General features: G+C 35.3%; 1 protein-coding gene across 2 annotated transcripts; it reads left to right on the top strand.

The window, feature by feature from the left end:
* Positions 1-1620: 1620 nt before the first annotated feature.
* Positions 1621-8183, top strand: LOC115242981 (radial spoke head protein 3 homolog B). 2 transcript variants are annotated; one of them, XM_029819621.1, is made up of 11 exons: positions 1621-1722; positions 2354-3240; positions 3906-3986; positions 5101-5182; positions 5257-5430; positions 5540-5668; positions 5754-5957; positions 6101-6263; positions 6443-6529; positions 6690-6866; positions 7565-8183. In XM_029819621.1, exons 2-10 carry the CDS (start codon positions 2456-2458, stop codon positions 6860-6862), a joined length of 1878 nt encoding a protein of 625 aa, XP_029675481.1. In that variant the 5' UTR covers positions 1621-1722; positions 2354-2455; the 3' UTR covers positions 6863-6866; positions 7565-8183. The 2 variants fall into 2 exon arrangements, with proteins under 2 accessions (XP_029675481.1, XP_029675482.1); XM_029819622.1 differs by lacking the exon at positions 3906-3986.
* The last annotated feature ends 5523 nt before the right edge of the window (positions 8184-13706 follow it).

The following is a 13706-nucleotide window of genomic DNA, read 5'->3' on the forward strand; positions in this document are numbered from 1 at the left end:
TGATTTCTATTTTAGGAGCTGATGGAGCAATAACGTATGATAAACTATTTTCGACGATCGTAAATACAATAACCATTGGTCACTATTTGTGGCACTATTCGACTATAAATCGATCAATCAGGCAATTACTCTCATGCAAAAACGAAAAAACGATCTCTTATTATACCGCGCACGAACTCGACGATAAACTTCTATATTGTCAAATTTCTCTTATCATTTTGTGAATCTCGACGGTCAATTTGTTATATCAATTCCTTCTTGTAATATGTCAAAAACTTTATTGAGAAGAATACCTCATCATAAATCTCGATATTACGATAAAATTTGCAGAAATTAAAAGTTATATTATTTGTAGAATTCATATAAACGACCATATCTTTACGAGATCTTTCTCAAAAAATACCACTCAATCAACTTTATTTGCTGAGAGTAAATTTATATAGTTATATTGATAAATACTACATAAAATTTCGGATATAATATGATTGCGATACATACAATCATACATAAAAAACGACACGTAATTGTACAGTTTTGAAAAACTGGAAATATAATTTAATATAACTATAAGTAAAAATTATATTGCAAATTGTTACATAAAATATAATCCATATTCATACTATCCCCGATCATGCTCTAAATCTGATTTTTTCATGCGCATTATTTGCATAAATCGCATGATAACAAAATGCCTTACTCATCTCATAATTCATTTTCCACCTATCGTTCTATCGCGTGCATATACTTATTACGGCTACACAGTAAAGCAATCAGTTACATCTTCGAAAGAATTTTGAAAGATAAGAAACCTTGACATTAAAATTATTTATGAGCGATTTTTTTCAACTCAGTGTGACATACATATATGTAATATTTCTTTTATTATAAAATTAAGAATTGCGCGTATTTTATTCGCCTAAATCGTGATTTGAGGTATAAGAGTTTTTGCGATAGACCAACGCGATCAAATACGCGATTTCACCTTGAAGTGTTGCTAGGTTTGTAAGTTCCCGGACAGGTTCCCTAGGCGAGTGGCGGAACCCCAACCGTTCATGCGCATTATTTGCATAAATCGCATGATAACAAAATGCCTTACTCATCTCATAATTCATTTATATACGATAGAACCTATCGTTCTATCGCGTGCATATACTTATTACGGCTACACAGTAAAGCAATCAGTTACATCTTCGAAAGAATTTTGAAAGATAAGAAACCTTGACATTAAAATTATTTATGAGCGATTTTTTTCAACTCAGTGTGACATACATATATGTAATATTTCTTTTATTATAAAATTAAGAATTGCGCGTATTTTATTCGCCTAAATCGTGATTTGAGGTATAAGAGTTTTTGCGATAGACCAACGCGATCAAATACGCGATTTCACCTTGAAGTGTTGCTAGGTTTGTAAGTTCCCGGACAGGTTCCCTAGGCGAGTGGCGGAACCCCAACCGTATTCCACCCTCTGTCGGTGGACTTAAGCATGCGCAACATTCGCGGTGGTCAGCATTATTGAGTGGCCGGTCGCGCGGGGTGAAAATATATGTGCAACCTGACTGCGGTCTATATCGGTCGATTCTAAGGACATTGTCCAGTCTCTGAACTCCCCCGCGAAACGGTCAGTAATGTCGCGACCGTATTCAACGAACGACCACAACATTTTTCTTTCTCGATCTTCCACGACCAGCAAAACGGCCGATTCGGCGCGAGTTTCGCACAGTACGTATCAATATAAACAGATTGATAAGGATATTAAGATCGATATAATTTCGGAAACTTTCTAACTTTCATGTTATAAATACGCGAAATGATCTCTGTCTATTCATAATGATAAAAGCGCAACGATTTACATAACAAACACGTACGTTATTTATAGAAAAATATTGCAAATCCAAAAATTAAAATTCGTCTGATAACAGTAAAAGTTGTTTAAAACAGAATAATTTCTCTTGATAATAATACTGTTTATATGTATGTGTCTCATCGTGTATTTAAATGTCCAAATAATATTTGCATAAAAATCTTCACCTTTTTTTACATATTATTTTGTCAGGATTAATACAAACATATTTTTTCGCCATGAGCGTTAAGTATTGCAAAATTACTGCTCATATTTCACAATTAAACCAACTTAGTCGTAGCTAGATCTCGTGACTTCAACGGTGAATAATTCAAGAAATAATTACAAACATCACGCTCGCGTGAACTTTGCTATGTTCTCACTTCGCAAATGCAGACGATCAATGAGCGATCAATGGATCATAATTGTTTTATCTGAGATTTTCGAGGCACATCTCCCTTCCTATAACGAATAAAATCACTCGAATAAGTAATTTTTGAAATTTTAAAGGGAAATCACGCTTGAAAGGCGAAACACGTCGCATAAACTTATTTGTCTTCGATCGATTCACGATGTCCGTCGCGCAATCGTGCGTCTGAAAAAATTAGAAGGATGCCAGCCGGTATTTCGGCTCTGGCGCCGTCGACGGACGCGGGATCTTTCGATCATGAGGCGAAGAATCCGCCGGCCTTCACGATCCTACAGAAGGATGGCCTGGACTCGAGTCTGCCGCTCCTACACATCAACGAGGACGATGGAATGAACGCGCCGCGACTCGCTACCAATCTCAAGAACATGAAAAACGCAAAGAATGATCTCTATAACTGTAGACGCATCAGCAAATCCAATGAACATCTGGTTCTGGCTAATCTACAATCGAATCAAGCCAATCCTCTGAGGAAGAAGCACCATAGTAAGAGTCAGGATAGCTTAAACGAGGAAAGACCGCCTATAATTAAACCCAGCATCATCCTATCCACGGAGGATTTCAACGAGATACTCAACGCGAAATTAAAAAAGATACAGGAACAAACCGAGGCCGAACAAGGTCGCAGATCGCCCAAGAAATCTATCTCGCCGCAGAAAAAGCCATTCATCACGACAGTAAAGACAGGAGAATTTTTAATGCCTCCACCGGAAGTGGCGGCCCTGCTCGGTATCGCGCCCAGCGGAAACGACGAAGAGGCGACGGACGGATGTTCGGTTAAGGGCAGGTTCAAACCGCTAGTGTCGCTGGCCAAGAGACCGGAGGTACGTCACAGTAGTCATAACGCCAGATGTCCGGCTGCCCTCAAGGCTACCGTGGACTTCTCTCTCGGCATGATGAACGCCACTGCCATCGCCACGGCCTCGACCTTAGACGAGCGGGCGAGAAGATTCAAGAGGAGCGAACCGCCGTAAGTGACGCCGAGGTTACGTAATAGGTCGCGTTATGGACACCGTAGTCCCGGCTGTTCAATTAGCATATCCTCACTATCTTTTTACAATCAGCAGGAGTAGATTTATAGGAGCGGAATTCATGATGCTCTCTTATTCAACAAAGCGCTTTCATTCGGAGAAATATTTATCTCAATTTTCGAAAGTTATATATTATATAAAATAAAAGGGTTATTTTTTTTTAATATCTTCGTAAGTATAATTATGCTTTACTAGAAAAAATTGTACTAGTTCAAAATTAAAAATCTTTGACCCTGAAAAGTCTCTTTCCGTCCACTGCATTTGATTTGCATCGTGCGATAATGCGACCTCGAAACTTTTCGCAGATGCAAATCACGATATCGAATCTTACGTTCGTTTCATATCATCTCCACCAAAAATTTGATGCCCAAGACGACGTAGATGTTGCTGAAATATAATCGATCGGCCAAAAGAAGTGTGCGAAAAAATTTCACCGCCTTCTCAATAAGCACGCGTATAATATGAAAACGCGAAAGGTGTTTCTGATTTAAAAATCAACGGGCAACGATAAGCTCGATTAAAGTGCGTGAATGAAAAATGATGAGAGGCACTTCGAGAGGAGGAAAAGGGCGTATAAGAAGAGCGGGAATTGTTTTTCTAGCAGATTCCCGCAGGCGCCGCGAGCTTTACCAAAAAAGTTGGCACCGATCGAGGGCATGATGAATATGCTGCCGAGGCTCCGCGGGTAACGAAAACACCTTATACCAAGTGACACCACACTTATCACTGATCTTTTATTTGATAGCAGCTGCTTTCTCTCCGCTTTTTTTTCTTCTCGTCGACCCGATTTATTCTCGTGCGCTTGCGGTCGCATTCGAATTGTCTCTCTCTCTCTCTCTAAAACATTGTCGCTCCTGGTGCACTACGTTTTAAATTCTCATAGAACGGAAATTGTATTTGATGATCGATAATATTAACTTTTACTTCCCTTTTATTATCGAGATTTTTCGAATAATATAAATAAATCTGGTACAATATAGGATTATGTTTTTCAAACAAAATGCCCGATTTTAATCTACAATAATTTTATCTTATTGATAAAATAAAATAAATATTAACAACTGATTTTTGTTATAAATGTAAAAAAGCAATTTATATTCTTTTAAGAAATTATCGCAAATCATCTGTAAATATACGTAGACCAATCTAAATGTGCTGTGCACGTAAAAGTATGTCGTCAATACATATTAAATTTTACTATGCGTGCGATGGACATTGTCGTGATTATTATCGGAAACATTAGCGTGCAGTAGGGTCGTAGACACCATCGATGTTTTATTACTATGCGATTAAAATCCATGCTTCATTAAATGCGAACAGACAGATGTACCTGACGCGAATATAATTTTCAATAACAGATTGCATATACATTTAAAAATCATTTTTTTTTTTTATATATATTATAATTTGCTGCATAGCGTGACATAATCTTTTAATCATTTTATTTTATATAAATATATATATATTTATATAGTTAGTATATACTCATCGACAATAGCCGAGAGAGCAATTGGATTTCGTATTATTATATATCTTGACTCATAAATTGGAGAATTGGCAAGACTAAACGACAAAAAAAATTAATCAAAAGATTGGCAAAATATTTATGTATATATTTTATATATATATTACAATTTCTTAAAGAAACTTATTATTGCCAAGTTTGTCGATGTTTGTCCAAAAGCGACGAGTGTTGCAGCAACATTACTCAGCATGTTAAACTCAGCTGAGCTTTTTTCAGATTTGTTTGATGACTGTTAAGAAACGCATTTCACTATAAATCGATGGTTATTTTGCAGGGAACAATCGGTTCCTTTCGGGAACATCATGTTTGATCGTCGCGTGGCTCGCGGAAGTACATTTGCTCCCGTTCCTGCTCTAGTAAGTACCCCCCGCGAGTCTTTCAAAGTAAAAGAATTATAACTTTTTTTCATGAAATTCACATGTTTTTCTAGATCGATGGGGAACAATCGATAGCAGCGAGGCAAGCGGAAGCGAGACGAAGACACTTGGCGAGGAAACGTGCTCAGATGCAAGCTTGCAAAGCACTCGTCGCGAGGACGGGTTCACCTCCTCCGGTTCCTGGGAGAAAGCACGAACCAGTGCAAACCGAAATCTTTCTCGAGGAGGTAAATTATATAAAATTCGTATATTTGTTTTTCGTTATAGCAATTAATTGTTATTTTTTATTATGATAAATAAGGCGTAAATTCAAATTTTAATATTGATTTATTTTAGCTGGCCGAAAAGCCGGACGAATCCGAAGTAGCCACACAAACCGATTACTTTTTGGAAAAACCGGAACCACCAAGTTATTTTCCTAGCAAGATTGGTCAAGACGCTTGCACTCAAATCGAACCAGGAGAGGTACGTGTTTGATGTGTTATCATGACACTAGTAGACCATAATGAATATTTTGTAGAACATAATATTTATTCTATGATATTTCCAGCTCTTTGATTTTGACACTGAAGTTCAACCAATTCTCGAGGTATTAGTAGGCAAGACTATTGAGCAAGGTCTAATCGAGGTTTTAGAAGAAGAGGAAATCGCTACTCTTAAGGAACAGCAGAGAAGGTTCCACGAACTATACGCTGCTGAGAAAGCTGAAGAGCAACGATTGGCGGAAGAGGAGAGGAGACGTAGAGAAGAAAAGGTATTATTTTAATTCTTTAATATTTCGGCACTCTTCGATCTTTTAAGTATCTCGCCTATTTTTTTTACGTTATCATAGATATGAAAAGCGTGTATCGGGCGCGTAAAAGATTTTTAAAAAAATCTGTTTTCAATCAATTTCAGGATCGACGCCTGAAACAACATGAAAAAGAAATGAAGACTCAGCAAGAAACCGAGGAACGAGTCGCGGCGGCTGTATTGTTAACGGGATACATTGCTGAACTTTTACCCGCAGTTCTGGAAGGCCTGAAAATGTCTGGCTACTTATTGGACGAAATCAAGGCCGGTTCGTGAGCATGCAAGAAATACTGACTACTTTTTCTGAATTTGTTAACCATAAAGGTTTCTTAATTTCTCTTTATTTGTTGATTGTATCTTTTGATTAAGTTTCTTTTCGTCCTTGGATATTTTATTTTTCATTTTATCAATAACTTATTAAGATGCCGCAAACATAACTTGTTGCAGATGTCGAAGAAGGTTTCATGCCGTGGTTGATGAAGGAAGTTAAAAAGGAGATGGGCAACATGATTGAGAGCAGAGAATTGTTAATGGGTAAGGCTGAGCTAAAGATAAACCAGCAAAAATATGTTTATTTTTTCTCGAATTTCATTTAAAATGTAAGAATGAAATAGACTGGACAGAGATTTAGTTTTGCGATAATAGCTCTATAAATAAATTTATAAAATAATTTAGCCGCACAATTTTTTTACAGAAATTATTAGAGAAATTTTGGAAAACCGCGCGCAGACATACAGACAACTCGGTGAAGAATACGATATGTCAAAAGAAAAAAAACTAATGAGCGTGGATAATTTGGAAGAAGGTGAAACTGACAGCAATTTCGTGAATTACGAATCTGCGATGGAAAATCATAACATGATTTAACGTGGTAAATACATCTGTATATATTTGCGACATAAAGGTTGAGAAAGAGATTTTATTTAAATAAATCTAAATTAAAAACTAGATAATTAAATTCTAAAAGAATGAATAAAAGCGTAAAAAATGAGAATTACTACCGAATCGTAAATATTTAGTAATACGTACAATCCGATAATAATTTTCATTATCGCGCAATTCGATAGGCGTTAATGATACACTTCGGCTAAAAAACGAGCAAATCGTAGTTAGCTTTCGGATTTAGGGATTCACCTTAACCAGCACAAAAGCAATTTCCGAGCTCGGTACCTTCTACATTAAGCAGTGTACACAGCTGTGCAACAAATCCATCTCCTCCGCTTGTACCCTCTGACAGGTCACCGCAAGGCTCGCAATCCCTATTGCAAACAGTAACTGTCGAAAGAACGCGAAAGACCCATCAGAAATTAATTATTGATTCTCGAAGTCAGCGCGACATAATCTCTCATAGAAAGAATGCAAAGGAAAAAAAAAACTAACTTTTGCCCAGAGCAATTTATCCCCAAATAATCTTTAACACCAATTTCTTCATTATTAGAGAATTTTAACACGTATTACTTTAAAAAAAAAACTTAATATTCTTCTTATATAATATATTAATATAATATATTATTCGTGAAACACATATGTGTAATGTTAATGATTCATCGCTTATCTGTCTGTGTTTAGACTGACGAGAATCTATAATGCTGCACTACGATTTCAAGACAATTTAAGAAACTGATTACATTTCAAGATATAATTTATGGTTTGTTGGAGCCAGTCCAAAGATATCTCTTTCCAAAACTTCAATATATATTAAATAAATAAAAATATAAAAAAATTTAAGCAAAACATATTTTTCTTATCACGTATTATTCCCGTTTATTAAATTACAATATTTTTAAATGATCTTTCGAGATCTCAAGATAAAAGCATCCTAGTCGGTATTTTAAAAATCACTTTTACGCTCTGGTAAATCGATTTTCGTGGATTATCGTCTAATCCGCAGATTGAAGAATTGAAGCAGCTGAAGATATTTATCTTACGTCGAAAATAACAAATGTAACATCGTTAAAACAGAACGTGTTCTTGCTATCACTATTTGGATTATTATTTCAAATAACAGAAATTTTTCAATACGAAACATCGAGTGTCGTAGATTAATTATATTATGTATTTGGAGTCGCAACGCTACCGTGTCGCTTGATCAACAAGAACGAGATAAAAACAGAGATGAAAGTACCAGTAGAATGGCGGTTAATAAATTAGAGATTTTGTATAATGTATAATTGTATAGATTGTATAATTTATATAAGAGTTATAAAATTCAGAGTTAAGTAAAATTTTAGATAGAGAAAGTTAAAAGAAAAGAAATCAAAAAAAAAAAAGTAATGATAGACCAAACGAATATTTATACAAATCTTAGGATATACTGTAGATTAGGAGAAATCTTTTTTTTTTTCAAAGTTATCCAAATTGGAAATAAATATTTTTAATTATATTAATAAATATTAAGTGTTTAATTCAGAAAAAAATATTTAAGAAAGCGTATTTAATATTTCTTGTATAAATTTGTTCATGAAAAATAATGTTTGTCGAAATATGATCACATTGTTAACATACATATTATAAAATCAGTATGCCTGTATGTTAACTTTAAGCATGACAGATACTATGTGTGTAACGAGAGATCATTTCTGAAATCTATCTACAGGCACGGACACAGACCACCGATACACCGCGAAAGTAAAAAAACCTGTCCGCTCCAATCAGGATTAGATCAATCATAATGGGATGAGGTTTCACGCTGAATTGAGATCGGCACAGTTTTAAAAAGCCACCCACCCTCTTTAACTCACCCCTAGCGATGCTGAGAGAGCGGGGTGAGACAAGGGAACATATTGTATTGGATTAAATTAAGCAGGGGTCTACTTTCTCGTACCGAGCATTATATGCACAAAACTTGTGTGCCAAGTGAGTCGTGTTTTCCGGGGGGCAGTCTACCACGCGGAGGGGAAGAGGGAAGAACGAAGGGGGGTAAAAGATGTCCAATGCACCGGGCCGAGCACCGGTATATGCCGCGAGGGATCTGACATTATTTTGTCATGTGAGCCGTGTCACCTGCATCTCCACGTGATTTTTTTCTCGCTGCGAATACGACATATGCGAATTTAAAAACACTTTTATTTTAAAATTGCACAGAATAAATATAGCGCGCAAATCAGCATACTTTTTTGAACAAAATATATTATTATCCATTCTTTTTTTACTTTAATTTCACAATTTTCACTTACATCATAAAAAAAATCTTTGTACAATTTATTACATTTTATACAATTTTATATTTTGTAAAGAAGTGTTTCTCTTGACTATTCACTCGAGTGAAAATGAGACACTATCATATTTTAATATTTGCAGAATAGACAATCATAGACTGGATTGACTTTTAAAATCAAGTAAACAGCTCCTAATGGTTAAATACTGCCTTAAACGCGGGGCCCGTGATCAGGGATAGAGAATATCTGTGGGGTATTCGACGGTCACGTGTCATGTTACATGGCACTCGTTTCTGCGAGACAAGGGCAATATGTCGATGTGGCACGTGAACAGCGGAAGTGCACTTTAACATTTCTCTTACGCGGAATGCAAGACAGATAGATTTGCGACACTTTAGAAATATATATTACAACTAGATTTTTCTCTGTATAATTTTTGTATAAAAATTATTCAAAACTGATAGTAATTATTACTAATTAATAATATCAAAGGCGCCGACAAAAAGAATTTATTGTATATAATATGTCCAAATTCCATACATATAATTATATATATTTCCGTATATTTATAAATATTATAATTATATATAGATTTTATCTCAAATTATATTATTAATTATAGCAGAAAGAAACAAATAGTACGCGTAGCACTTTGTAATATTCTAGTAATCTAGTATAAGAAAAAAACTGAAAAGCAATCAATGAAGATTTTTTAACAGAATTTCAGAATAAACAAGAAATCGCTAGATCTAGTTGACGTGATTTGCAGCGAATATTAATAATACATAAGCCATCGTCTCGTTCATACGCGGCACCATTAGGGATAGACTTTTGACACTTGCAGAACCGAGACGAATCACCTTTATGGCCACCTCCCCGCAAAGACGACCATAACTCAGGATTGCAGTAAAGGGACGCAGAACAATAGCATTGGTTCCCTCTTTATAACAAAAGGATCCTCGCGCACTTCTCGCCACCGACGACCATCCGAACTCGATACGCATACCGCGTCCACGCATTTTTAAATGTATGCAAAATATACTTATCGATAACGACGATATAATATAGAAAATTTTTATAATGATGTGTATGATTAATTTTTGAATAACTCCATATTTTGACACCAAATACTGAATTTTGAAAAAATGTGAAAAAATTTACATGTGACTGATTGTAATATTTTTTAATGTTCTTCTAATAAAATAATATACAAATTATAAAAAATTTTATATTATACTATTAAAAATATATTTTAAAGTTTTCTTTTTTCATTATATATTTATGTTTTAAATACATAAAAATGAAATTTTGCACTTGCGTCTCTCCTTGTCTATCGTCACACCGGGTGCTTGGTGCACGGCTTGTGGTACGCGAATACAAGATCGTGGAGGGTGTTACCGCGCGTGGGCTTATTTTGAGCATCTCACCCTGGGGCTGCAGCAATAATACGTAGATGATAATCGCGATATTAATATCGCATTGGGAAGCGCACACATGCGTGCAAGGGGCCCATTGGTCACGGCGAAACACTTGCTTGCGCTTGCTGGCTCCGCGGTTCTCTGAATTGCACCCTGATTTTAGAAAGAGATGACTAGAGGGTACAACCCTCCGCCGCGATGCGGGCGACAGGGCACAAATTTATCAACAAACTGCGAGGAAAATATAATATTCTGCCAACATTTGGTAGATATTATTTGCTAAAAAATTATTACAAAACTAATCTCTCATAATTATTTATCTTTTACTAAATTATTTTATAATTATATTATTGCGCTAAATAGCTAACCCTAATAAATTAACATACATTTATATATATATATAAATGTAGAAAGATTTCGTAAATTTTGCGTACAATTCGCATTCTCCCTCCCTTTCCCCCGATAGCTTCCCCAATAGTTACGCCTTTACTGGCAAGGTTTCCGAATCTTTCGTACTTGTGTTTACTACCCACGAATCGTACAAGGGGGGCTGGAACACTTGCCGCATACATTTTGGGGCACGATAGAATGGCGAAATACTCGTGCTCGAGTTTCCAGCGACCAGAGAGGGGTTGTGCAAGGGATGGTGCGGCTTGTGAACACTCGTGTCATTCCCTGCTCCGACATCGTACACGTGGATGAATCACGTTGCCCGTGTAAGAGATCCGCGGCCTGAAGGGACCATGCCCTTCTTCTGGTTCCGGATCAGACTGGTAAGCTGCGCGTAGCTTTGAAAGCTTGTCTTAGGAGAATTCACGCGAAAATCGAGCATAATTAACGGAAGAGAGGAGAGTATTTTAATATAGAGTAATTAATAAATATTACCATAAATATTATCATTTAATATCACATTTAATTTAATCATCTTTTTCTTTACTTTTATCTTCTGTGACAGAATTTATATTTTCAAATTCAACTATTAAATTTTAAATGCACACATTTTCATATATATTAAAATATTGAAAAAAATTGACAATTTTTTTAAATTAGAAGTGAATTTTGTTTTATTAGAAGTGAATTTTTATAATATAAAATCAATCATCGAAAGAGTTAATTATATTATTTTTTAACTCAATAAAATGTTCATACTTTTAAACTTGTTCAACTTATAAACTTGAGTTATTCTAAAGAATTGTTAAAGAATGCACTATATTATATATTTGGCTTAAAATAAATCCCATCGAGTCGTGAACTTATTGAGAAATGGTATCGTATCTCTTCATAAATAATTCGTAATTCGTAAGATACATTTCAGATATGACTCCATATTTAAAATATATATTGACCCACAAAGAGTCTACAAATAAATAACTAGATAAAAAATCATATATAACAAGTCATTTCTCCATTTGTGAAATAAAAAAATAAAACTTTTATTTCGCAAAATTTTATCACTTTAATTGTCACTTAGATAGTCAGCTACGATATTCAATTATCACGTGAACAATTAATCTTGTCGTTGAAAAGAGATGTGTGTCATGTGCGACGAGAAGTGTTTTACGAGATCATCTATCGCACGAACGTAAAAAAGAGAGAGAGATATGTATTGATATAGCGCCGGATCGTGCTGAGTGCATCAAGATCGACGAAAGATTAAGCAAATTCGGACGATATCGCCTACGCGATCGACGGTCCGGACCGCCGAGAAGAATGAGCCACTTAATTTCCTAATCAACCGTTGATTCAGATGCACCTTTCGGCCGATCCCTCGTAATACGGAGACGCATAGTAGGCCGCAGCTGAGTCAAACAATGTCCTTTCACATGAGGCTTTTATAGCCCTATTGAACATACTAAAGGTCCGCTCCTGGTCCGCTACCCCGTCGATCCGCGAATCAAGCGTGCGTCTTCGTCAAAATCGCAAAAATGGATAATCACGTTTTGATTTATCATATTTTGCAATAATGCAATCGTGATCAAGGCGCGTGATGTCTGTTATCACTACTTTTATAAAGATACATTTTATCGTGCAGCGCATTGCATTTAAATTTTCAGATATATAATGTTTTTATTTATATCTATATGGGGTTTTTTTATTTGCTGTAGTTGATATGCTACTTTTTAGCCACGTTGTATTATGGACACCTTGTATATTGTTAATATATAAGAAAAACAACAATAGACAAATTCAGATATACATAATGCTCTTATTTATTAATAATTAATTTAATAAATCATTGAATATTTAAATAAAGCATTGAATCTAAGGCTGCGTTACGATATTAACTGCCAGTATTGAAAACGTATAGTTTACATCACGTACACTGTAGATTTTCAGTATTGGCAGTGAATATCAAAGCGCAGCTTAAGTAATGCAATGCGAGATGTTTAAATAAATTATTAATATATGTAATTAATTAATTATTTAGATGCAATGTAATTTATTTAAATTAATTATTAATAAATAAGAGCATTATATGTATCTCAAATTTTTTCTATTTTTGTTTTTCTATTTATTAACGATATACAAAATGTCCTTAATACCACGTGGCGAGAAAATAGCACCTGCTGCAGCAAATAGAAAACCCCCAGGAGTCTACGACCAGCTTGCTCCTCCTACCCTGCACGGTTGCACCAACGACATGATTCAGAAGCAACCGAAGGGCTCATCTATTACCGATTCTTAAATACAATTCCGTATACGTATTTACTCATACAGAGAAAGGTAGAGGGGAGAGCGCAGCAAGTACATCAATGAACAAAATTAGGCACCACCCCCAGTATATATTTAAAGCGTGCAGGAAATCGTCTCTATGTTAGTTGATATCTTAACTTGGTGTCATGACTATACGGATCATTAACGTGCGATAGTTCAAGGTACACTCTGAAAAAATGTTATGTTATGGCAAGAATACGCGTACATTTCGAAAATATTATTGTGTATTTTTTCGAAATTTTGTGGTGTAACATTTCGAAACTTTCATTATATCGATATTCTTAGTGTGTTCGGAAAATTATCATCAACTGCCATCCAAAATGCATCTTCCGGAAATGTAGTTTGTAAAAAAAAACTTTAGGACAAAAAGAAAAATCAAAGTATGCGACGGCCTTTCTAGAAGATAAAGAAGAAGCCCGG

Source organism: Formica exsecta, unplaced genomic scaffold (genome assembly GCF_003651465.1).
Source record: "Formica exsecta isolate Colony F162 unplaced genomic scaffold, ASM365146v1 scaffold662, whole genome shotgun sequence".
NCBI lineage: Eukaryota > Metazoa > Arthropoda > Insecta > Hymenoptera > Formicidae > Formica > Formica exsecta.